This window comes from Telmatherina bonti (assembly GCF_933228915.1).
Source record: "Telmatherina bonti genome assembly, chromosome: 21".
Classification (NCBI taxonomy): domain Eukaryota; kingdom Metazoa; phylum Chordata; class Actinopteri; order Atheriniformes; family Telmatherinidae; genus Telmatherina; species Telmatherina bonti.
The window spans coordinates 12,542,768-12,570,031 of NC_136630.1; the positions used below are offsets into that span (position 1 = coordinate 12,542,768).

General features: G+C 38.4%; 1 protein-coding gene across 1 annotated transcript in view; it reads left to right on the plus strand.

Annotated features, from left to right (window-relative positions):
- Positions 1 to 2,046: 2,046 nt before the first annotated feature.
- chst15 (carbohydrate sulfotransferase 15) overlaps positions 2,047 to 27,264 on the plus strand; it is a 33,709-nt gene continuing 8,491 nt past the window's right edge. Inside the window, exons 1-3 of the mRNA XM_079260868.1 lie at positions 2,047 to 2,226; positions 21,555 to 22,153; positions 24,595 to 24,934. Coding sequence (XP_079116994.1) covers positions 21,713 to 22,153; positions 24,595 to 24,934 — 781 coding nt within the window. The 5' untranslated portion in view covers positions 2,047 to 2,226; positions 21,555 to 21,712. The remainder of the gene's footprint in view (positions 2,227 to 21,554; positions 22,154 to 24,594; positions 24,935 to 27,264) is intronic.

The window sequence follows — 27,264 nt, forward strand, 5'->3', positions numbered from 1 at the left end:
CAACACCTATTTTTTCTTTAATACCGCTCGATGGTCCCTCCGGCTGTTTCTAAACCCAGAGAAGCTGACACAACATATGGACAAGATTAACATAATAAGAATATATTCTTATCTTGCACATTACTGTGGTTGTTGGGCTTGACAAAGGTTTTCCAAAACAATCCTTATTCCATGTAGTTCTAGCCACTATTTATGAATGACAGGTCTTAAAGCAGTGCCATCTGAGGGATCAGAGATAATAGGTGTCCAGTGTCTTTGCCTTCACACTGCAACCCCTTTCAGATGCCCTGAGATTCTCCATATCATGCAGCATAGACAGATAGAAGTGTAAATCCTTTATAATCCTCCTTTATTGGATATTGGTGCAAAATTTTAGCAATTTTTTCAATGCATTTGTTGTCTAACAGAAGATTCTCTGTGCATCTTGTCTCCTGAAACACTCCGCTTTCTGTGATTTTTCTCCTAAATCACCTAAAGACATCAGCTATTTAAAATGTTTTTTTTTCTTCTTAATCTCATTGTTGGCCACAAATTGGTTTGATCAAGACAGTCTCATGAAAAGACATATAAAAGTGAACACAATTAACCCTTTATGGGGCAAGTGACTATTTTTGATCACTTCGTATTCTTTCATATTCAGCATGTAATTATTTTCTTTTTGTTTACGTAACAACAGAATGGAGGTCTCGGTACATACCTGAAGGACAAATTTAGGTAAAAAATGTCTAGTTTCAAGGTATTTTATTGAGTGCCATATAAAGGGTTAAGGCTCAAAAATTCAAAAATGTCATAAAGACATTTCCTGTTCAGACATGCTGTAGCGAGCTATTGTTTCACATGTTGACTTGTAACGACATTATTGTGGTAATGCTGGTTTTCCCAACAGTCGACATGACTTCACAAAGGGAAGGAGAAATTGATGGATGGCATGAGAACAAGGACAATCACGCAAGAAATTGCTAGTTTGAGATTGTTCCACTATTCCTTCACTTCATTTCACTCCCCCCAACTCAGTGTATTACTTTTCTGCCTTGTTCTGGCTCGTGAATGGTTGGGAGTAAGAAGTATATGGTTAGTGTTAGATACAAAATAATGTAAAAAAAAAAAAAAAAAAAAAAAAAAAAAGCATATTTTACTGCTTTAATCCCATGAAGAGATGCTGATGCTGACCTGTTGTAAAATAACTTCATTGCCATCCCATTATTTGCTGATGAGACTGGTATGGTTGCAGGAATGGTGTTAAGGAAAAAGAATACAGGAACCAAACAAAAAAAAAAAAAAGAAAAAAAGAAAAGTAAATTCAAACAAACAAGGGAATAAAAGAGGAGAAGGAAACAGATGGAATACAGGTGAAAGTCAGGCTGACAGAAGAACAGACAAGACTTTTCTTTACTCAGGAGTAATAAGGTGACATAAAGCAACAAGAAAGGAGACATATGTGCAAAATATAATTGCAATAAGACCAGGGTAACCTTAATACAACAGGAGGGTTTCACAAAGACAAAAACACTTGTAAACCATGCACTTTGGTGAGCGCAGGAGTCTTACCAAAGTAACATAACAAGAGTCCAAATACAAAAGATGAAATCCAAACCAAAACACAACAAAACCCAAATCAACTGATGAATAAAATGTAGGATGAGAGAAAAACTTAAAAAAATGTTGCACTAAAAAAAGTGATTTGTAGTTGTATTTCATCATATTGGGGGTGGTAAGAAATCTGAAACTGAAATCTATAAATAAACACGTGCGTGTCTGCAGAAGGCTGCGTGTTCTTTTATTTGATTGGTCCTTTAAATGTGTGTTTTGTACAAACAAAACAAACAAAAATCCAAATAGAACTATTCTCCCATTATTCCTATGGATGTTTTTTTTTTTTTTTTTTTTTTTTTTAGCTTGTATTGCAGTCGCTGGTAGGAGAGTGGTGGGGGAGGTGGGGTCCTCCGCTCCCTCCCTCGTGCGCCCAGCTCACCCCTCACCCTCACCGCCCCGGCAATAAAGACGGAAACACAGAGACTCCCTCCGTTCATATATGGGAGCGTCAGACATTCACGCAACAGCCAACTGCAACTTGCTCTCATGCGATCAGAAAAACACGGAATAGGAATGATTCCACGCGTCTGCAGATGCCGTTAAACGCGCGTGCGGTGACCGGAGTGGAAATACACGCGCCGGCAATGAGAACTTCTTTTATCCGGCTGCTTGTCTGAGCGCACGGAACTCATGGTAGGTTTAATTCGGCATTGTTCTTGTCATTTAACACTTTCCCTCGCGTTTTATTGTGAGGCTTTTATTCTTGCCCATCCCCTGAAACCTGATTGTCTCCACCGTGGGGGTGAAGTTCATGCCCTCGGTTTTCTGGCTGCGTGATTGTGGAAGGAGCGGGCGCATAGATGGAAAAGTTTTTTTGGCTGATTTGACTGCATGTGTGTGTGTGTGTGTGTGTTCTCTGTATAGCCTACAACCGAGACATCACTAATATAACGGACTCCTTTCAGCGGAGAGGCGCCCGCTGCCCGTATAGAGAATGAATGGGTCACTATGCATTCTGGACTCATTTTTACTTTAAGTGTTAGAAAGAATTTATGGTCCTTAACAGCACCATTAATGTGGGCAAACATAACTACAGAAATAAAAAAACAAATCACGTGCCAGACATTTAAGAATGTGACTTCTAAAAGTATTCAGACAAAGGTCTATTAGGCTGTTTGATAAAGGAAGGTTTAGCTCCCACTCATGAGATGCGGGGTTTATCAGCCTGAGAGCCAAAACAAAAGGATATTGTGCTGACCAATGAGAGAAGGGGAAGCCTCAGGAGGGACGGAGTGGTCCTCTGTTGTCTTTGTCCAATCAAAGACACCCCAACAGACCACATAGACCACAGCTGTGAAGCAAATAGGGATGACTGGGATTGCTTGACCTATCAGTATGTCCCAAGTGTTTTCTTTTCTTTTGGATTTCTTGATTTTTATGGGAAATTCCAAATCCATCTTACAATACCTTTTCTGGCAAATCCAAATCATGGTGATCTAAATTTAGAACTGTTCCACAAAATCCTTTCCACTAGATTTAGTTATATTTAATCACAACTTGAACATGTATATTTTGTAATAAGTAATGTGAGGGTCTAAGAAATGTCTCCAGGGTTCATTATTTTACTTTCAGCTTAACATTTTTACCCCCTTTTTCATAATAAAGTTAATTAAATTTAGTTCCAGAGTGCATTGGACTTCCTTTTATGTATAACTGCTTCTTACTGGTATATCTGCCTAGATGGTTTGAAACATCCATCCATCCATTTTCTCATCCGCTTAGTCCAAGTCAGGGTTGGGGGGAAGCTGGAGCCTGTCCCCAGCGGGGCGAGAGGCAGAGGACACCCTGGACATGTCGCCAGTCCATCACAGGGGTTTGAAATGTAGTTTGAAAAGAAGAAAGGGAAGCCACAGGAGGGGGGACTTCTGTTGTTTTTGTCAATGACAACAGAGGACAGCATAGAACAGATAACAGAAGACCAGTGGGATGACAGAGCAGAAGAGATAAGGAAACAGTTAAAATCACTGCAAAAACATGAAGTCATTTCACTAGAAATGGATTCTGGAAACTTAACCTGAGAAGTATTTTTTATTTTCAGTTTCTTTATTACAACAACAGCAGCTCATGGCGATAAATTATGATAACGGTGACAGTTTTAAATAATTCTATTAATAAATTAATTGATAAAATTAATTTACAATTGACCTCTAGGATAAAAATCATATCATGCTTCATAATGAATCTAAGATAAATTAAAAGCAAGCTTTTTCAGCAAATTTTGCATGGAGTTGGATTCTGATCAGATAAAACGTGTGCAATCTGAACACACAAATACAGACACACAATACTTGCTTACATTCACACCTACAGTCAGTTGCAAAGCACAACTTAATCTAACGTGCATGTCTGAAAACCCACGCAGGCACTTGTAAACCTGAAGTCTCCATGCCAGATATTCTGACTATATTCTGATCTCACAGCTCTCACTAAAGCAGCAACAAGCAGTTTTGCTTGGACAAAATGAAGCTACCAAAGTTTTACAAACAAGCTCTACCTATAAAAACCGAATGACTTTTTTTTTTAGACCTGAGCAAAGTGTTTGTGTCAGCTGCTATATCAGAGAAGACAGAAAAGTCTTTTCTAATCCTATTTATTAGAAAATCAACCTTATTTTTTCTCAGGAAGAAAGTATTCGTTTATGTTGTACATTCTAATTTAACAATAACCTCACAGTTCACATGCTTACATTTCCACTCGACACACATTGCAAATGAGGTTACACACCAACTGTCACCCCTGAGTGAAATCTAAAATACGTTCAAGTCATTATTTCCTGCCACACATTTCATAATGAGGCCGTTTACAGGAGTGGTTACACATATGCACTCCGTGTGTCATGTTGGCGTGTGCAGCTTTCTGCAAGTTGATGAAGTCTGTGTGGGAAGCTGAGACACGCTGTAGGCGTTCTAAATGTGGCGAGGATTCTCCTGCACGCTGCAATATATTATGATACAAAGAGTGGGATGGATGATTAGAATGATTTAGGCTGGCTGTAATGTGTGTGGCCTCCAGCAGACACACTCTTGTTTTGCTTTTGCTCATTTCATCTCTTCCGCCGCGGATTTCTGTGGAATGACAGAAACACTTTGATGAATTGTTCTGTCCAGCAGAAGTGGAGCTGCAATACCTCTGGCTGATAGGCCTTGATTTAGATGTAGCGTTAACTTTGCTCTCCATTGTTGAGCTGATGAAGTATTCCTTCACAAAATGACACAGATCTATGAATGAATGACTTTAATGTCATAACTCTTCTGTCGTGTGTATATGTGATCGGAGCAGGAAATGCAGCTGTTTCAATGAACTTACCGCCAACTTTTTGTGTCAGAAATGTGAGCGCTAGTGGTTCTTTCAACAACGGACCAGCTGTTGACTCTTAATTACTGCAACAGACAAAGAAAGACTGTCTTTGTTATTGAAATACTTGTCAGAGATTTCTCATGGGAAGAGCATTCGAGAGAAAATGGAGAGGGAAACAACGGAAATTGGATTTTAAATGGCCTTTTTAAAGTTGCTTCATTATAAACGTGGAAAGCATTTGGCAGCAAACATACAAAGAGTCGTGCCCCTTTTCAGTCATGGGTTTGAGCTCAGTAGACACTGACAGTGATAAAACGTTCATCTGTGTTTTAGCAAATGCAGAACTGCACAGAGGATTAGCGCTGGCTCAGAAGTTGAAATAAACAGTATTGTTGAGTTGTTTCGGGATGAAAAATGGACATTGCAATTTGTGGAACGCTGCGTCTTGAATGAGTTTAGACACTTGGCTTTCCTGTGAATCGTTTTGCTATCCTGCATTTAATGTTACTTAAATTTAATATAGTGATACTTTTGTTTATACACACTTTCATTTTTATATGAAACATGCAATAAATCTTGAGCCAGAGGTCTGACTTGTGTACTGATATATCAAAAATCAGATTTAAATTAGAGGCAGTAATAAACACTGCGCTGCACAACCTGACTTGTTGCCAGCTTTTTTTTATATTTTGTGAGAGCATTGACCTGTTTGGGACATTTTTCACTGTTTGGGGCAGCTGAAGCTCTCTGTTTTTTACTTAAACTCTTTGGCCAGCTCTACATTCCAGCCCCGCTCTGATAACTCTGACACCTTTTTAAAAAAAATTTTCAAAATTTTTCTTGCTTCTACACATCCTTTTTCAGCCTGAGAGCCAGAAGCAAGACTCTGTGCTTCACAAATGGAGCATCTGACCTCTCTGTTAGGGGTCTTTAATTTCAGTCGCTGCTGCGGGATGCTTAGAGTAAAGAATGTATCTGGGGCCAGTCACCAGGGCACGCTAGCTATCCCTTGACCCCCAATCCCATATACCTTTCCTAATATGGTTTTCTAGTTAGCCTGCTTTAGCTACACTGTGCCAGGTGAGTCTGCAGAGTCAATTGTTTTCACAGCAGCCTTGAGTTTCCTTTTTCATTGTGTGTATATTCTATTCTACAGTCATTTAGCAGATACTTTTATCTAAAGCTACTTACATATCCCAATAGGCACATCGGGGGCAATTGTCTTGCCCAAGGACACTTGGGCATATAGTCTTGGGAAGTGTGAAATCCATCTCCGATCTTTCCAGGTGAAAGATGACTGCTCTTCCTCCTGTGCTACAGCCACTCTATAGAAATGTCTACTTTAAAGGGGTGCTATTATGGTATTTCATAATAAAAGTATCTGAGCTTTCTACAGTTTTCCAGTGTTGAATCCTCATCAGACATGTGAACGGCACTGTTTTTTATCACCTAAACGCATGTTTGAGTTTGAGTTCCAGCACTCTCTCCGTTCGGTTTCCATGGCGACGAAAAACGCGTCGCTTTAGAGAGTTTTTTCTACTTGGAAATCCTTGTGACGTCACGGGGGATAAGGTTCGGTGATTGGTTACCTTCTACTGGTTAACAAGGGCATGTACAAATACATCAGGCGGGTGGAAAATGTCGGATAAAGTTATTTCCAACGATGGCTGGTGAGTTTACCAAAGAGAGACATCCTGCTGCATTCGTTGCTGTGGGTTGCTGTTTTCCACTTCGTTTTCAGGCTCTGATTCAGGTTCCAACATGTAGGGCTGTATGCTATGTGTTGACATGGTACTTTGTTTTTTTTATTGAGTTCATATTAGCCTAATCCTTCTGTTTATGAGATGTTACAATGACGGCGAAAGCAGTTGCGGTGCGCGCTCCCGATGTAGTGCAGTGGCGGGAGGCGGGGCTTAATGCGGAAGAGTCTCAATCCACTCATTTTGCCCGCAGGTTGATCTGACAGCCTACAGAGAGGGTCGGTCTGAAGTAAATAAAGCGATTTGTGACAATAATTCAATCAATCCCAGCCCTTCTGGTCTCAGAAATAAAAATAAATTAGCCTGAAATGCACATAATAGTTCCACTTTAACTATTAAAACATGATTGTGAGTTCCATGTTTTTTTTATTTTTTTGCTATTTTAAATAAGTAATATCCAATCGCAGTCATTCAAGAATTTTAGGGCATTTCGTCTCCCAATTTTAGTAGTTTCAGTAGTCTTCTGGAATGGTTTAGTTTTGCTTGATGCATGAGACCTTTCTGATACAGACAAGCATCTTTTCTACCATCATGGGATGTGCCTCCAGACATGGTTGCTTAATAAATGAGAAGCTACTCGCTATTTCAGTTGCATACCTTGCTACTGACCAACATAAGCCAGTGGGAAGCTCTCTGTGTATAAGTTTAGGCCAATTCTGCTCATTTTGCTCTGCAGCTTTTGTTTAAATATTGGCAAACAGAAAAATTAGCTGAGAAATAAAAAAGGCCTTCATGTAGGGATGGGGGAATGCTCTTAAAATCTGCTCACCTCTTCCTGTGCAGGTTATCAAGGTGCATTTTATTTTGCTCTGTTTTGTTGTTGTGGAAAAATACTTGCGCTGACCCTGCACAGCTCAATTGCTCACAGGCATTCAAGGCATGGCTCAATGTGGCTAACCACACCACAATGGAAAAAACCTCTAAGACTTTATTTTTCCTGAAACCAGCTTCCATAAACTCTCCTTAAAGCCACAGAGCAAATATTAATTGCTTGCTGTCTGTATCTGGGCAGGCTTTAAAAATCAATCTCAATTGGGCAAAATGGCCACTGTAATCGTTTGCTTGGAGATTATTGGTCTGTGTTGGAAATACTCATTACATCTTAAACACAATTAGTCAATTTTTGTGAATTTTTAATAAGAGAGAGACACTGTCATTACCAATGGATCTACATTCCAGGCTTTACCTACAGTTAAGAGCTGTGGTTAGGTATCAAAAGAATGAGACTCCAAATACAAGCAGCTGGAATGAGTTTCTTCCGAAATGTGGCTGGGTTCACCCTGAGGGACAGAATGAAGATGATGAGATCCGAGTCATGCTCCTTCGCAAAAATAGGAGCTAGTTGAGGTTGTCTGGGCATCTGGTCAGGATGTTTTCTGGATGCCTCCAGGTATTTTGGACACTGGAACAAGGCCAAGGGGCAAACCCAAGACTTGCTGTGGAGATATTTATATATATCGTGGTCGACGTGGTAACACCTCTATGTCCCTGTGGAGGGACTTAGGAAGATGGACAGAAAGAGGGGAGCCTTAGTGTCTGGTTCCTCCTTGGATGGTCTTGGATGGTTGTCTATAACATGGATGAATGGTACTGATCAGAACTGAAATACCAGGCAGTCTTCTTTGTGGTAGAATCTCAAACACTGGTTTTACTTTGTGTATTTGTTTTTTTTTTTGTTTTTTTTTGGTTAGCATGTTGTGTTTTTTTGTTGTTAGTTTAGAGAGTCAATGTTAGTTAATCAAATAAAAACATTTTTTTAAATGTAAAAAATATATGTTCTAGGTCAACTTGTGTTGGCATAAACACGTGAAGAACATGGATGGATGGATCAATTTTGAGGCTTCAGATTATTTAAGCTTTTCAGCAACCTATCATAACATGCCATCTTCAGCACCATCCCTGACACCAGTGTTCTGTTGCATTCATTGTCATAGCCAGACTATTTTTATGAGCTAAGTGACAGCAGCCACCAATTTTAGACTGAATGTTTTGCACTGGAAACAGTATCCACCTCCATTCTGGCTCTGCTTAAGTATAGGAGTTGGACTTTGAAAGTAATGGTGCATTCTGGGCAACCAGTGATGGATGGATCCTCCAATGAAGTTATGTTATGTATTCCTGAGGACAGTGGTGGTTCGCTGGCGAGGATTTATATGGCTGTGGATGAGCAGCCACTCGAGAAGATGTTGTCTGTATGAAGTAGCGGTCCAAGGCTGTTTGTCATTGTGATTGATGATCTTCCTGTGATTAAACTACCACACTGACAGATATGCATCTGCTTTGTCAAGTGACTTACTTGCATGCATGTTTTTTCTCTTATGTCACTGCCTCCAGTACGTTGTGGGTGGCAACATGCATGCTTCACTCACCTTCTGCATGCTTGTTTTTTCAGACAATAAAAAAAACATTTCTGTGTGGTTTGTGAATTTAAATTCAAACTTGAAAGAAAGGTATTTTCAAGCCATATGAAGCAATAAGTGCAATGTATAATGTTAGAAAACAACATGAAAACAGCTGGCCTCATGTGTAAAATAACATTATTGTGCATAGCGTGTTAGTTTTTGTGTGTGCAACTTGTCATCAAGAGTAAAATATGTCCAATCTTGCTGCTAGGCTTACATTTGAGGTGCGTGTCCACCACCACCAAAGTGAAGGGGTCATTGCTTATATTAATGATGCTTGCAAAGCTAAACTGGCTTTTATTTCCCTCACCATCTGTACCCAGTTGTGGCAGATAGATGAAAGCTGGTGAATGAGCTGATCTTCCTGCGGTTTATGCCATGATTTATGGGGCTGATTGTTGTGGAATAATAAATGTCAGGAGTGTGAACTCTAATCACATGACTTTGACTCAAGTCAGGCTAACAAATGTAATTACTTTAGACTTGTTCTTTAATAGTAATGAGTCAAGAACTTAGTTTAACTTGAACTTTTGATTTGAAAACACTAGAAAGACTAAAGATTAATAACACACGCAAAAAAGTTTTAATGTAAGATAAAGAATATTTTATTTCAGTGGCTAAAAAGTTAATAAAAATGTTGCTTCAAAAGATGGGATGTGATCATTTAATTCATATAGTCAATTTCATACTCAACATATGAGAACATAAATCTCTAGGACATAATTGTAGTTTCAAAAAATCATGTATGCTTTTTAGAAAATCTGCCATATCATTACTTTAGGTTTATTGTTTCAGTTCATATATATTTAAGAGCCCACCATAAGTATGCTGATGTCACAAAATCTATTCTCAGTAAAGTGACTAGTGAGGCTTGGCAGTCAAATGTCCATGATCAGATTGTTTCAGTCATGTTTTTGACTTGTACGCTTCTCTTTATTCGAACAAGTATTTCTACATTTTTGCATTTTGCTGTCATCGTGTTTTGTGCGAATTACTGCTGTGAAAGAGAGAAAGCTGAAAAAAGTACGAGAGTCAACCCAAATGAGTCTCTAAGGTGGTGTTACAGTGAAATTAGGCATGAGCATTTAATTATTGTGTTTTTATGTTAAACATACCGTATACCACTCGATCATGGATGCTTTCATGTGGCACACGCAGTCCCTTTGGGTAGCAGAGAGAAATGCTATTAGTGGTTGTGTTTGTGTATGCTGCTCAGTACCCATCACCCAGATGTCACGGTAATGGGGCCTCATTGTAGACCCGCGGGGACCCTAAACAATAAAGCCCCAGAAAAATGTCTTCATTTTTTCAGTTTTCCATATACCTCAGGGTCTTCCTTTTAAATAAGCAGCTATTTTGTAGCTTAGCCATTACTGGTTTTTTTTTGTTTTTTTGTTTTTTTCCTATGACCCACAAACCACTGAGATTGTTCTTAATAATTTCACCCAATAGACTTATCTGGTTCATCGCTGACCGGCTCAATTTATGCTTTTGCTGTCTCATTTGACCCACGGTTATTAGAACCACCAGTAGTAGCAGCTCTGGGGCTTATTTAAACCAAGCAGGAGGCGGTGTCTTAACATGCACGTGCCACTTGGCTGCATGTCTGGCTGAGGTCAGAGGTCAACATCCAGTTCCGTTTACCAGACAGCTCTAAAATGCCCTGCTGAGGTGTCAGGCACACCTGCAGGGTTGTTTACATTTTTAAGGTTATCTGGAAGTGAGGAGAGCCATTCTGGCCTGGAAGAGGTCACAAGGAATTTGTACAAATGCTATTTTCATCGCTGCAGCTATCAGTTTGTGGGATTATCCCTGCCAAGTTAATTTGAAGCCAGAGTTTTTATATCTGTGCAGGCAGCTGCTACCGATACGAACCGCTGGCGTAGCGGAGAAATTGTTACGCTTTGCAAGATGGATTATCTGTTGTAGCACATCTCTCACCCTGCCGCTTTTTATTAGGATGTGGCAAAGCAGGTAGAATTCTCCCTTTGTGCTGTAATCTACTACCTAGGAAGCAGAACATGTGATTTATCTGACACCCAAATTAGAGCATAAGTAATCTTTTGGCTAGAGGTGGAACATTTAGGCAGCACTAAAAGAATTGAGATACTCAAGTATAATTCCTTCGTATTAAAAGGAGACCGCTCTATGCTTGTCTTAAACTTAGAGCATTAACCTGCCTGCCTGTTTGTTAAGCTTGGGAAATTTGTCCAAGCTGTCATTACTGTGGAGTCACGTGTATAATGTAACAAGGAGCCCAGGATCTTATTAGTCGAACATCCACAGGCTAAGTTAATATTATGGATTTACTGGGATGCCTCAAGTAGCCTCCCTAAAACTTGTTTTGCATTAGACCCACTCCCAAGCGAGGGAACTGTAAGCCAATTCTCACATTTTCTTGTCAATCCAGGGCCAACAGTCAGTCTTTGGACATTTCCCTAACTGGCAGGAGGCTCAGCACAGTTAGAGAAGACTGTTGACTTGGTTTACAACTCCACTGCACAGGATTACTTCATGTCACCTGGATAGCCTTAAGAAATAAGGGAATAAGAGAGGAAAGTGGAAGCTGCTCTGAAAATATCACAGCCTGCAGTCCTCTATCATACTGTCAAAGATGGAAAGTATAGTCTTTAATAAAAGACTCCAACTCACTGAGTTGAGATGGTCCCTTGCTGGGCTGCATGAAACTCCAAGTTGTGTTTGCAGAGAAAAGCTGTCTTGACTGCTGACTTAGTGCTGAAATCCTCCCAACAGCAGTAACTTGCTTTGTGGGAGATACACAGGTTTTCCTTCAGCTTTAGTTTGATATGTTTATTGTAAGAAGGCAGGGAAAGAGCCTGACCAGAGAAAAAGATTCAGTTAAGCCTCTTTTGAATGAAGAAGTTAGTTTTCATTTCATTTTCAGCTTATCTTATGAAAAAACATAACAAGTAATTTTCTTTCAAATAAAGACGCCTTTACACAGCGGCTGTGCAATTAGGGAATCATATCCAATCATAAAATCATGACATTTTGTCACAAATGTAGCGTGTTTTATGGGCTTTTTTCCCTCTGCCTTCTGTCATATTTCATGCAGTGACATGAAGGCATACGTTTTTACCCTAACTTTTTTATTCATGTTTAATAGCTTCTGATTTCTTCATTTGAGTTCCTCTCTGTTCCAAGTTATTATCAAACCCTTTTCATACCTGACTAGATAAGCTCTTAACTTAATGAGATGTGCTTTTGTTTAACAGGGAGTCAGGATCAGGACTGTGAAAGAGTCACCAAAAAACCGTGCTTATGTCAACATAAGTAATTTTTTATTTTATTTTTCAACTTGGCCTGTCCAGCAGAATAGTCTGTAGAGATATACAATCTTAGGTATGATTAGATTCAAATCAATTTCTTTTTCGATTCAGGGTGCTTCAATTATTGATTGATTATCAAGATTTTAATGCATTTTTTTTTCCCACATTGATGTTTTTTTTTCTCACTCTATGCCTACCTTTACACTGCTTTATTCTGCATTCAGTATCCATTAATTCATGTAACCAAGGAAATTTATCTCCATTTATATCGAACCATAAATAAATCCAATACGTATCAAACATATTTTTCAAGCTGCCTTTAAAGGTTTCCCAGGAATCTTCAAGCAAAAATGTGTTAGGAGTAGTTAGGAACAACAGCCTCTAACCTGCTTATCAATCCTATTCAGGTGGAAACATGAACAACTGTACCAGATATTATGAAAACTGCTTGAAAGATAGAAAATATATTTAGGATTTTACTACTAGAAAAGACAGATATCATTAAAATATGCTAATTTAATATATCTGTCTGGTCAAATAGGACACACTGTACCGCTATTGTGGCAAAAAGTATTCATCCATTGTCTACATAGACCACCGTGTTGTAGAAAAAATTACTAGAGTCTGGGTGAATAGGAAAAATATTAACAACGCTAAGTTGTAGGGGTGGTAAAATCTAATCGAAAATTTTTTTTTCAAATAAATAAATTTAATCCACTGTAAAATGTTTTAGCATTTTTATTGATCTTTTTACTTGTCTTCTTGGGCATTATAGCAGCAGAATGATGATCTGTGTTGTTTTAGACATTTTTTTTGTTTTTAATCTACTAAAATCAGCAATATAGAAGAATTGTGAGAATCGCAATTTAAATCGAATCGGCACCAAAAAAATCGGAATCAAATCGAATTGGACAAAAGCATATTGCTACAGCCCTACCAAGTTGTAAATTCACATAGCACAACCATAGCTCACACATTGACGTGGAGCACAAGTATAATGATGCTGTGTGTTAAAAGAGAAATGCCAGTAAAAAGAGAGTATAAGAAAGAAGATAAACTGTGAAATCTCCTGTACACACCATCACTATAGATGTAAACATGGTGAAAAATAAGTGATTAGTTACATAAAGAAACCCAGACATTACTATGCTTCTCAGTTCAGTTTTCACATTTAAAAAAGCTGTTGAGAACGGCTGCCCACAAAGTTGGCATTTAACAGATGTAGGATTGTAAGCCATGAGTAATTTATCAACCAAGAAAGAAAAAAAAGTCAGTTTAGATTCAGTAAAAACATTTTTAATCACTGTTAGTGCCTATGGTCGGGAGCAGACAGTCGTAGCTCTTTGTTTGGAAATTTCTGGGCTTACACTTTCATAACCATTCAATTGACTGTTTACCAGAAAAGGTGATATATTTAGTTACATACAGCTGTGCCATACAGGGATTTTAGTTGTGGTTGACCAAGCTGAGGCTTTGAGTCATTCCAGAGTGCTGAACACTGTTTACAGATGTAGCCCTGACTGCCTAAACCGTCAATGGACACATTTTGAGTAGAAAAAAATCCTCCACAATTGTTCTATTGGTTTACAGTCAAACATAGTCTTGAAGTGCTATCCACAACATCTGGCTTTCTTTTGTATACACGTTTCTTTTGTCTGTTTTTACTCCAAATGTCTGGTTTTCAGTCAAATTGGATGAGAATAACTTACACTGCTGTGGGGATTCAGAGGCATTCCACTGGAAATGGTAAACATTCCCACTGGATTAATTATCAGCTCCTTTTGCTGTGGCCTGTCTGCTTCTTGTCAAAAAAGGAAACAAAATAGTGGACTGAATTTAAGTCCACATATAGTAATCCTGTTGGACAACAGGAAAAGGTGCTTGTCTGAAAGTTAGATCAGGTAAAACTTAAAACAATATCAAGTTGTTTTATGTTTTGTATCCTGTTCTTGCCATTCTAGTTATGTTTTCAGAGCTATCTCTTTTATTCTCTGTCAACAAGTTTATGCAACTACTACCTGACAGAATTTCATGAAACTTGACGACAAGCAAGACCTTGAATTCTGAAACAGATCCATATTATGTTCTTTAACCTGATGTGAGAGGAGATAGACCTTTATGGATGACTGTGTGTTGTGTGAGTGACCTCTTGGACACTGTGCTCTTCCTTTTTATGTGAGTGGTGCATATTTTAAAACTGGGGAAACAGACCAGCTTATGCTTTATGTAAATGTTGCAAGCTAAATTTGTCAACTGCATGACTGGACATTTAAAACACCAGAAAAAGAAATAATGAGTATGGGGAAAAACACAGTGTTTTATAAATCCCCAACATCGCCGATCATCCTATTACAGATTTAATAATATATTAATTACCATTAATGTTTTCATTTTTGCCCTGTAATTGAATTAGTTGCCTCTGCAAGCCAGAGGCGTTCTTTTTCATGTCTTTTATTTCAACCTACATCTCAAATGCTCGCAGAGAAGATGATTAATATTTCGCAAAGAAAAGATATGAATCAATGTCAAAGATTAAATAATTTGACCACAGATGCAAAACGTTGGGTAAAAGTTATCATGAAAAAAATGTGCTGAAGTGACTGTAAAATCACTGTTAAAAAAACCTAATAATAAAATGTATCTAAATATCTATCTATCTGAAAAAGAGACAGAATGTCACCAGAATTTGAATTTACATGGGAATAAATTTTCTTAAGTTGGTTACAGAAAGTTAATTTACAGAAACATTAAAACCAAGTACATGCTGATGAATTATTCATAACTGCTGTGCGGACACAGCACTGTTTTGCATATGCCCCTCAAAACTGAAGCTACGTCATTCATACTAAAAAAAAATCCTGATTATGTTAAGGATGCCACTCTCCAAATAAAACCACAGTAATTCGTGGGAATTTGTAGAAGGGTTACTTTTACTTTTATCACATGATGCCTCTCACAACACACCCATTATCACAATCAATAATTTAAATAGCAGGCATTGTTTTTTTCTGCACTTTTTAATGACACCATCATAAGCACTTATCCACCTCGGGGGGAGTTCTTGCTGTGGGATGCTGCCGGTGAAATTAAGACAATGAATAAAAGATAAGGTGGAGAAAAGTGCTGAACTGGGACTCCATCTGAGGTCCAAGCTGAGCAGCAGTTATGAATCCAGGGCAAAGGCCATGTTACTCACCAGCCTCCTCTGCAGAAAGACTGTCCACGGGGGTGTGTTGATAATTTGACCCCACAGCTCTTTGGTAAGGTCGAGGGCAGGTCTGTTGGTCTCTTCGGGGAGGGGTTACTCTGTTCTCCGACATGACTTCCTAGAAATTAGATGTGATCTTCCAGCCAACTGTGTGATTTGGATGCAAGTGTTGGATGAGTTTTCCTTGGATAATATGACAAAATGAATTCCCGCTCAAGCACAGTGAATGTCCATCATCTTTTTCGTCTTTGTTTTTTGTTACATGGCTGTGATTAAACGCGGCTGCCGACCCACTGGGGACTGGGGAGGGACGTGACATATTTGACAGGTCACATAGCTCATCTCGCTGTTGAATCCGGGGTCTCTGTGGCACATCTTCGACTTGTAGTCCAAAGCAATCCTATTTCCAGATGCTGTCTTGAATTCCCGGGTTAATGTAAGGATTAATTTCACGCTTCAGTTGCTTGCTGTGGTTCACACTTCATTTACTTTCCCTGGCTATGCCTTTGTTCAATTGAATTCAATTATTTAGATAAATATTTTATATTTAAAGCTCACAAATAATTTTTTTATCACATTAATTGTGGGTATTTGTTTAGATGAGCAAGATAAATTTCTAATGAATAAATTATTATCAATCCTTATTTTTAAGCAGATTTTCATGCAGAAAATGCAACTTGTTTGACATAGTCAACAACAATAACATAAAATAAAATAAAACAAAATAAAATAAAATAAACCAGAAAATGGTATTAAAAATGGTAATAAATGCAGTAATAAATAAGAAAATGGTATTAAATGCAGAAAAACTGCTTCTTACAGGCATTTATAAGTCTTACCTTTATTCTCTTTACTTTCAGTGACTAAAAGCAGGACGATACTAGGAAACATCTTTGGCTTCTGGGTATGTGGAAGTCAAATATTAACTTTTCATACTGCTGACTTCTTCCATCAAAGTGAAAAACTGCAGATTTTAGTCCTTTCATAACTTTGCTTCTTGTGTGCAGCAAGAAATTTGATTGGATCAGCAGATTGTTGTACTTGCTCCTCCTCTATACTATTTGAGATAAAATAGCTGCTCATAGGGCTGTGACCACAGAAGTTGCAAAATCATCTTGACTGATTTACCTTCATCTGATGAGGTGAGTTGAAATACGATCAGTTCTGCAAAGATGGATAAATAATTTTGTTAAATCAAAGTATTTTTCAGGCATTTTCTTTCATTTATCGGCTTGTCCTCTTTGAATGCAAGTAGGAAAATAAATTAGACATTGATAATCAAGGAATGGCAAATCATTGGCAGCTATTTATTATTATCTTTCCTCAATCAGTCATGAGTGAGCTCCAGTGCCAAACGACAGATTGAGTTTCATCTCACATCCAGTGGCCTCTTGCTGAACTTTAATTATTGTGAGCGACCTAGTGGAAAACCTTTTTTTTTTTTTCTATCCCCCAGTTTATACAGCAGTGACAACCTCTTTGTTCCACTCACTGGTCAGTTCTATCACACACACGCGTATTGTTAGCGTATGCTAACAAAAATCCACTTTCTGTTACTTAAACATATTACAGAGGTTATGTGGTTGTCCAGTAATGATGACCAAATGGTTTCTCAGAAGCCAACTCAGACTGAAAGCACATCCGTTGTAAAATTAGTATTTTCAGGCAGTTAATGGGTGTTTCTGTAAAAGAAGCCATTATGGGAGGCAGCCTTAGCCTGGAGGCAGTATGGACAATCTGCTTACAGCCTGAACTGAGTCTTTAGCTGTCTGTTCTGTTTGTTGTTCTTGCTTGTTTGCTTTGGAGCATCTTTAAATGGTCTTAAATGGGAAGTGGCTTTTTTGTTGAGAGGATAGTCTCTAGAATAACATCAGACAGTTGAAAGTGTTTTCTGAGGACCGGTTTTAAGTACTTCAATGCTGCTGTCTGCAAGGATGTCCATGACAAAATACTGTCCTCTCGTCAATACCTCTCAAACATATTCACTTCTGTCTTTTCAATGAGATTTTTCTTATATTTCATCACTCACTGCGCCTTGAACAAAGCGCTTTTTGGCAGTTACATCTTTCTTTTCCAATGCTCTCCTCCCTTTCGTCATCATCCTCATCTTTGATTTACCTCTTGATCATAAATTTAGCATCCAGGGATTAACATGTCTTTAGGTTTTTTTTTTAACAATCTTCCTTTGACTTTTCATGTTGATATGGATCAGGCTTGCTGGAGCTTATCCACTTGTTCTCTACAAAACCTCTGCATTCCAGCCTCATTGCGGGCTCTAATCTGCCTGTTGCTCTGGCAGATAAGGGAAGTTTAAGCTGCCATGCAATGTAAACAGCCCTGCATAACAATTATTAATAAACTTATGGTGCTCTCGAGTAAACACACATATTGTATTCCAAGGCGCACCATCTCCCAAAGCCTCTCCCTTTTAAGAAAATCAAAGCATTAACTTCACAACAAAAGTGTGTGCTGTGTCCAATAGAAAAGACAACCATTTTATCTTTCACTGCAGTTAAAGATGAAGACATTACAGCTGAGATTAGTGGGAGTTTGCAGGTACATTTTAAAAGTTTTGTGCAGCAGAGCTTTGATACTTTGCTTTCAATCAGCCGGGCCCATCAGCAGGCTGTGTAATTAAATTTTCTCCTTAGAGAGCCGAGGAAGTAAGACAGTGCTCTCCATTGCACAGACTGCTTATCTATCCAGGTGTAAAGATAATTCTCTGTTCTGGATTCAGGAATGAATGATTAAAAAGACCGTGGTTTGTTCTTACCATTCTTGAAATTTACTGAAAGCAAAACAATGTCTATATGTTCCAACTAAAGTCTTTTTCTCCTTTCTGTCCCACATAATCAGCATGGCACATTTATCTTCACAGCAGGAAAAAGACTGAATTTTTGTTTTGCTCCAACACATAGCTTAATGATATTCAATAATAGATCAAGTCTGGTGTTTTCCACATTCTGAAAATATAGTTTTTCTATGTACACTGCAACCCATAACACAAACAAGCATTGTGAATTGGCAGCAACAAAAGTACATTAGAGAACAGCAGTTAGGTGCTGGTTTGTGAAATTGCTTGGTTTTTGCATGGGGAGGGGGAGTAGCTTGGAGAGGAGCAGACGACAGACTTTAAACAAATCTGCCTGATTGCCTGTTTCACTCATCTCTGAATGGCAGGGCAGAGAGTATGGAAAGGCCTTCCTCTGATGAGTTATTAAGGCCGTGGCCAATCCCATTTGTGTTGCGCGGGGAGGGGGCAATCAACACAGCATTCAGGCCATTACTAGTGATGCCATTTGAAGTTAATCACAATCATTTACCCATTTGAGTTATCTGTGTGGTTAATGTGATTGATCTTTGAAGTTCTAGTCTCTTTGATTTACAACGCAGAAATATTTTCTTTCTTTGTATCAGTTTTTAATTTAGTTTATAAGAAGATGTCATACTGCGTGTGTGTGTGTGTGTAGAGGATATACATTAGGAATGAGACAGTTTGTAATAAACTAGTTTCAAGTTTTTCAAAGACAAAATCATGGAAAGAGCAATTATACAGCATAAATAGAGGAGTTTAAAACAATGAAAACCAATGCAAAATAAGTAAATAAACAGCAAATCTGGTCCACATAAGCTTGATATTCTGTAAAAGCCTTTTAAACTAATCATGGGATGTTTCTATCAAACTTTCTGATGTTGAACTTTTACAATAAGCTCTGAAATTGGTCCAATCCTGCCTTGAATCTTTGAGATAATATGTTAAATTCAACACAAATATCATCATTTCCAAAGTGTAAAATGAGTATACCACAGGGTTCTCTTTTAGGGCCATTACTGTTTTGTTTATACACTACTAGTTAAACATTTTAACATGTTTACGCTTTGGATTTAATGGGAAAGTCTGTCCAAACTATTCACTGGTACTCTACTTGTTCATGAGTTACCAAAAAATAGAAAAGACCTCCAAGTGATGTTATTCATTCATGTTTCATCAAAGACTTATCAAAGATTAAACTTAAAGGAAAAACAGGGCGAAACATGAAACCTTTACAGAAGCAGGTAGTACACGCCAATGTTCAGAGACCTAAAGGTATGTCGGAGATACAGAAATAAATGTACAAACATCCTTGTTTAGTGCAGAAAATGTTCAAATCTACAGTTTTTATATGACATATCTGAAGGTTTGTCAGCTGGAAAAGGTGCAGGATGCAACCATGTGTTCTCCTTGCCCACTTCCCTCCGGACATATTTCTGTTGGAGTTAAGCTATTTCATCAGGTTTGATGGACAGGAGCAGCGTATTTGCTTTATGAATAGAGCAGATCTGTCAAGCTGCCAGTCGCCCGCTGCTACAGTTAGCAGACTGATTGATTTAGATGTGACTTCCCTTGAGGATGACATTCTCTCATCAATGACACAGTTCCCTTTCTTCCCCTTACCATCCTCCCTCCATCCTTTCTAGTCTATTTTTACTTGCCTCTCTCCCTGTCTTTCCATTTTTCACCCTCGTGTTCCCTTCTTTACCTCTCTCTTACTCGGCCTTGAGCACAACAATCAACACCATTGACTCAGGCGATTTTGAAGGACGCCGACAGTCGATAAGTGCTGAAGGCATGCCGATTTCAAAGGGGTGCAAATGCTTATCAATAGCAGACAGTATCATGCTGATAATGGCATCCTTTCTTTAAAGCTTTGATTAGATGGCATAGTTTCCATCTTTATGATGGTATGTCTGGGCTGCAGCGAGTCAGTGGAATAAATCAAGTATTAAGATATCTGATGCAGGCCATATGATTTTGAAAAAAGAAATAAGTCTGCTTTATTTGCTTCATTGCTAAAGTGAAAGTACTAATATATTATGACAGTTTTAGCCAAAAACTGCTTTGAGGACCAAAATTCTCAGAGCCGGAAGTCAACCAATTCGGAGCACGAACTGTTATGTCTTCACCTGTCTCCTAGAATGACTGTTACCGGGGGTTGAAGCTGACGGCCCAGCAGGGGGTAAATGACACTGCTTGAACAGGGAGGCAGGAAACCTCCAGCTTTCTTATCAGCTCTGCTGCAAGCTCTACAAATACAGCGTCGTGCTAAAGGTGTGGGCGATGGATGGCAGTGGGGGACAGGAGACAACATCTGTAGCTGTGATGAAAGCACGGTGACTCACTTCCACACTGCCCATTTAATAAAATGATGTATGCAATCAGGAGCAGGTTGCAGGCGTTTCATACGTCAGTGTCACGGTTGCATCCATGCAGTTATAAATGTGAAAGTGTCAAACAGCCTCATTTCCGAGTGTTCAACCTTTAAAAAAAAAAAAACAAGTGTCCTAGACCCTTGGTTCTGTTGGCTTTTGCAGCGGGGCTCTATTATATTTACATCCAGTCATGTTTGCTCAGTTTCAGACACAAAGGAAGCCTCAAGGATAAAACCAACGTGTGCTACTGATGGAGCATTATCATTAAAGATCCACAATTCTTTGATCCTTTTAGACACTGGCCCTCCTTTTTATCTGTTGGTGACTGTTCATTCTAGAGAGGAATACCATATTTCTGATAATATAATCCCTCCTGCTGGTCAGATCAAGTATTTCTGATATTGGTATTCCTCCCCAGGAGATTCAGACATGCAGCCTCTCTGCTCTCAGTCTGAATGCGATCCTCATCCTTATCTCGCCCTGCATATTGTGATTCTAATGCTTAGAGGAAGTGGTTGCAAAAACCTGCATCACGTGATTTTTGGTGATCACTTTGTCACGCTGGAACATAAAGTGATGATATAAAAAGTCCTTCAGTTTGCTGTTGCTTTCTGTGTGGTATAAAATAATAGCCTATTACTGAAATTGCACACAAGTTTAAATGGAGGGTGTAAAGAAACAGTGATTTCAATGCTGAGAGTGGCTCATGTTTCTGCCTAAAAAAATTGCAGCTTTACAGCCACATAAAAACAGCAAGAAAATATTAAGTACTGCCACTTCTCCTGGTTAACGTTCCTTTTCTTTGAATCAACAGGTGTCAGCAGATGAGGTGGGCTGATCTCCACAATCCATCATGGAAATCAACTACTGGGCTTCCCTCTATCCCAAAATGTAGTGTCTGGATGGCTCTGGCTTCATAACACCTTCCTGTGTCCGAACTGTGATTCTTCGGGCTCACAGGCTGCAGACAGCATGACACAAATGGACTACAAGTATAGCCTGCTGGGCTCCACTGTGGATGAATACCGCAAGAGGCCTCTGCTCTTGCAGGTGGACAACACGCCTATGAACTTGTTTGCAATTCTGGAGGTGAAACGGGAGATACCGAAGCACTGGAACACCCTAGGCTGCTTCCGAAAGATGCGGCTTTGTGGCTTCCTGTTCAGCGTGGCCGTTATGTTCTTCATCATGGCTTCATATATTTTGACAGGGGACAAAAAAGGCCTCCTCCTCACCCCATCACCTTACCACTTCAGCAGTCTGGTCAGCCCGGGACCTTTAACTTTCAACCTCTCCTCTGTGAAAGATTATGCACATATCAAAGTGGTCGTGAAGTCCATTGCATCAAAAGTGGAGTTCAGAAGCAGTCGGCATCCTCCAGAGCTCAAAGCACTGGTTAAGAGCGAGCCACATGTGAGTAAAAATCAAACAGTAGCACATATCTGTCAAATGTTCTATATCAATCAAAGATGGAAAAGCTTGGTAACAAGGTGAATTAAATCAGTATTTGGGCCTACATGCTAGGGGTGGGAAAATCATATCGAAAAATCGAAAATTGGGATTTTTCAAATTTTACTTTCAAATTTTAAAATAAAATAAATAAAAATAAATCCATCATACATTTTTTTTTGTCATTTTTATTGTTTTCGTTGATCTTTTTACTTTTCTTCTTGGGCATTATAGCAGCAGAGTGATGGTCTGGCTACTGGGTTGTTTTTTCCTAATTGAAATAAAGAAAAATGACGTGGAATTTTTAAATTTTTTTTTAATGTATTTATTTTGTTTTTAATCTACAAAAATCAGCGTTATCCAAGAATTGTGAGAATCGCAATTTAAATTGAATCAGCACCCAAAAAATTGGAATCGAATCAAATCGAATCGGGACAAAAGCATATCGTCCCAGCCCTACTACATGCCATATAAACGGGATTCAATTCATTTAGATCAGTTGTAATTTTTTTGAAAAGCCAAAACATCAGAAACTGCACAAATCTATATTATTTATCCACAAGCACGATGGAGCTCAATGCCCCACAGTCTTCCAGCACACGGTTCCTGAATCTCCCCCAGTGTCCACTTCACCTCAAAGTCTGCTTCAATTAATTGTTACTTCTAGTTATAATGGCTTGAGGCTACGCACAACAAAGCTCATTTCTTATTGAATAAGTTCATGAATAAAAGAGTGTGGTTGCAGGACAATCAATACAGCATGGGTGTGTGGACCTGGTGTTAATTGTCTTTAATGTAGCTATGTCTCACATGCTAGGGAGCTCGTCACAATAACTTGTTCAGTTTTGGCATTTGATCAATAAATAAGATTGGTAATACTCCACCAGGCGAGATTCATTTTATATTTGTTCACAGAGAATTTACAACAACTGCACGGGTAAGAGCATGTTCTTTTTTTAAAAAAATTATTTATTTGACTTTGCACAAGACCCTGAATTTGAAGTTTCTTTAATCAGTCTGTACAATCAGGTTCAGCATCTAGAATAACAACGCGGTCTGTTTTTAATCCTAAATAAATGTCCAATAAATCTGTCTACTGCACATAAAAAACACACACATATTTAATGTGTTACAGTCTTAAAATGATGCCGTTGCTGTCATTCAGAAAATCTACTCCACAGACTAAACACACCACTGTATCTGATAAGAAATACTAAAATATGTTTATTTGACTAAATTTACCAAAAAGGGGTCGGACATAGCAGGAGATCAGGTTTTGGCACAGTATTGGGGAATTTTACACAAAGAGGTGATGAAGTTACAATGAGTAAGGCCCTGCCTCCTTCATTTCATCCCATCTCCACAGGATTACTTAAACAAACAAAGATAAAACAGGCAGCAATGACTGGAAAACACATGTAAATGGGAGAACATTCTTTAGGTGCTCTTGTCTCAGAATTCTACATTTTCTGACTTCCCATCACTTTCTCTATAGGTACACTGTAAATAATTGGTCAAATGTCAGAGTCCAGCCCCTATGATGTAATGGCGACCTATTTAGACTTTACTCTGCCTCTGGCCTTGTAGCTGTTGGGACATGGTCCAGCCCTGGCTGGATGAAGGACACAATAGCTAAATTTTCCCTTCTTTCTTCTTCAGTAGAGCTATCTTGTTCCTAATGATTTTATTATGGACATTATGGACACTCACAACTTGATGTTACTGGTATTTTCCATTCTTAATTATGGCAAATGTTCTCTGGCAGGTGGTGTTAAACTCTTTAACCTACAGTTAAAACATTACTTGTTTAAACATTTTTTCTCATACAGCTATTTTACCTTTAATCCTCCATAGTTACGTACTTTACTTATCATTCCACTGCTCACGGATATGATTTGAAACTTGCACTGGGAAACCACTTCACATCTCACAAGTGGGCCAACATTTCCAGTTATCAAGATTTGCCGAGATTGGGGTGAAAAATCTTGTCTGTTTCTGATATTATGGTCTATAACCTTCACGTACTCGTTGAATACTAATAACTGTATTTGCTGGATACAAAGATGTGTGCATTCTTCTAAAGCTGTCAAAATATCATTGAAAACATATATATCTTTTTTAAGTTTGATCAGTTGTTGCTGCATCTACAGCCTGGGTACCTCAAGCCTTCCTTTCTAACAGACTACATTTATCTTCTGCATAAAATCCTGCATACAAAACAGTATTTATCTTGTTTCACAAACCTATTACTTTAATGTGCATTTGAAGCAACTCAGATTCTTTTGCCTTCCACTGTGCAGCCTCATTAGTGACAATTTGGAGCATACAAAAAGCTTTGTCTGACGTGTTTTTGAAAGTAATTAGACTGAAAAGCTTGACGCAGCTTGTTTTCTCTGCCATTACAGATGTTTTCTGCTATTCCTCACGAATTCCTTCCTAACATCAAGAATCCCTGCTGGTATGAGGAATACACTGGGAACATCTCCTCGGACCCATACAGGGCAAATTTGTATGGACGCTATTCACGACGCTTCCGGACAGTATTTCAAAACTTAAGGACCACCTTCCATGAACATTTGTTTCACCGCAACAAGAAAGTCTACCGCATGCGGTGCCTGCCTTATTTCTATATTATTGGCCAACCTAAATGTGGAACCACAGACCTGTATGACAGACTGAGGCTCCACCCAGATGTCAAGTTCACCACTTTCAAAGAACCCCACTGGTGGACCCGCAAGAGGTTTGGTAAGTTAAGACCAGATTCCTGTGGCAGGAGAAAAGTGTGTAATATACAGCTTATTACCTTGGGAAAAATAGATTTCAGGGGTTTCAGGAGCACATTCGGTGACTGCTTCTTAATACGATGTGTCTCCTACACTATTGCTGGCATCTTACTGGTATAATGTATGATAATTAAATTCCTAAATTTCTCAACATTTCAGCTGTTAATTAGAGAAAAACTCCTTTGTAAATTGAGTGCTTCAATCAACACAATCAAACCCTTTTCTTTTATTTAAAATGCAAAAATTACACCCTAAATTTTACATGTATTACAATATTCTGACTCACACAGATCAATACCCAACTATAATTCCAATGCAATTTACTCAGAAATGAATATTCAAGACCCATGCAGTGTTGTGCATGAGAATAAATCTATTTAGTTCATACTCAACCTGAGAATGGTTAGCCTGGCGTTTACAGCTCTAATGGTGTATTTACAATCTTAATTGCCTCCTCCATGTAATATTTTGAATGCTAATTGCCTCACTCCTCTTGCCTGGGTGCTGTTATACCATCATTAGCTTCTAGCCACTCCAACTTTTCTGTCTTTTTTTTTTACCAACCTTGTAAAGCTCATGGGGTTGTGCTGCTTATTAAAAGCAGAGCTAGAACATGCAGACGAATCTAGAATAACTCTGCTGTCACCTGCGTCATAGATTTGTTACTGTGGTGGATACCACTTTAAAAGAAGATGTAGAAAGCAGTGTCTGATGCCTCCCCACACTTTGAACCCACATGTGTGGGGGGAACCAGTGCTTGCACTACTTCAGCACTTCTTGTTGCACTCATTTCTTGCGACATCTCTCTCTGCAGTGTTTTCTTCCGTCAGCATTTACTTGTTGCTTATTGTGCAGCTTTCTAGTTGCTCAAGCTTTGTAAGTCTGCATTTTCTTCTTTTTAAAAGGGTTATTGTGCAGTCAGTCATTATTTTAATACACTGCAAATCATTTCATTTATTGATGGAGCTGCTTCATACTCTATAAACTATAAATGGCATATTTAAGATGGTTGCTTACTGGACATATTTGCTAAATCAGCAGGTTGAGACTTTAATATTATTTAAAAAAAAACAAAACATCAACATGTCTCTTTTCAGCATTTTCAAACAGTTTACTGCAAACACAATTGTGGCTTGGCATGTAAAGAGTTTGAACAGGTGGCAAACAAGTCATTCACTCAAACAAAGAGAAAAACATTGGGTGTTGAGAAGTAAGAGCTGCTTCACAGCAGACATCTGGTCGTGTGGCACTTCTGTCGTCTAGAAGTGTGGCAGCTATCTTGGTTTTTACTGCGTAAGCATCTGTGATGTTAAAAGAACCACCACACCATCACAGGTGGGACTTAAAGCCACGTAAGAACTGCTACTTGAAAGTATGTTTGTTTAGGAGGAATGAAAAAGCCTCCTTTTCAACAACGCTCCATGAACCTCAACATTTTGGAGATCAGAAATGTTTTCAGTGAAATTTAGCTTGTGGTACAGCTAATTAAACTTGTTCTGAGTAGTTTACAATTTTAAATGGTCTTTAAAATTCATGAATAATGAAGGATCTTCAGCAGCTCTGAGGACAGTATTCAGTGAGTCAGTGTGTGTGGGCCACTCGTGTGTCTGCATTTAAGAAAAAAATATTTTTAAGAAATGGGGAAAAAAAAAAAAAAAAAAAAAAGCAAAAGCAACAGGAAAGCTGTAAATAGTTGTTCTGCCACTTATCTAATGACTGTTTAAAGTCTTTTTTTATATAATGATTAGATAAATGCATGATACTAAATTGGTTGATAAAACTATGTAAATAATTATTTTTTCCCCTTATAAATGGCTCAGTTATCTATCTGCTTAAAAATGAATTTTTCCCAGAGCTATCAAAATAAAAATGACTTTTAAAATGAATTTTTATAAATTCTGTCAATTTTCAGTATAATTAGTGAAAGGGGTTCTACCTATAAGAAAAAGCTATATCTTTTTTTTTTTTAAATCATCAAAATTCACATCACAAATATCAAAAGCGGCTCAAAAGTAGCAGCCAAAGCAATTCCTTTGAAGTCCATCTAATTGCTGACTCTGCCTCTAATCCCTCTGAGACTTGCAAAATCAAATTGGTGGATTGATCAGTCTGCGTGCAAGACTTTTTTCAATGTGTGTTTTGTCTGAGTTGATAATTATTTGTGGATAATTTATTTGCTTGCTTCATGCTTATTGCAGTAGAATGTGATGCTGCATGCAGCTGTATTTAAGGAAGATAATCTCTTCTTCATTCCCTCTTCTTTTGTACTTCCTCTTTATCCTTTCTAGACTC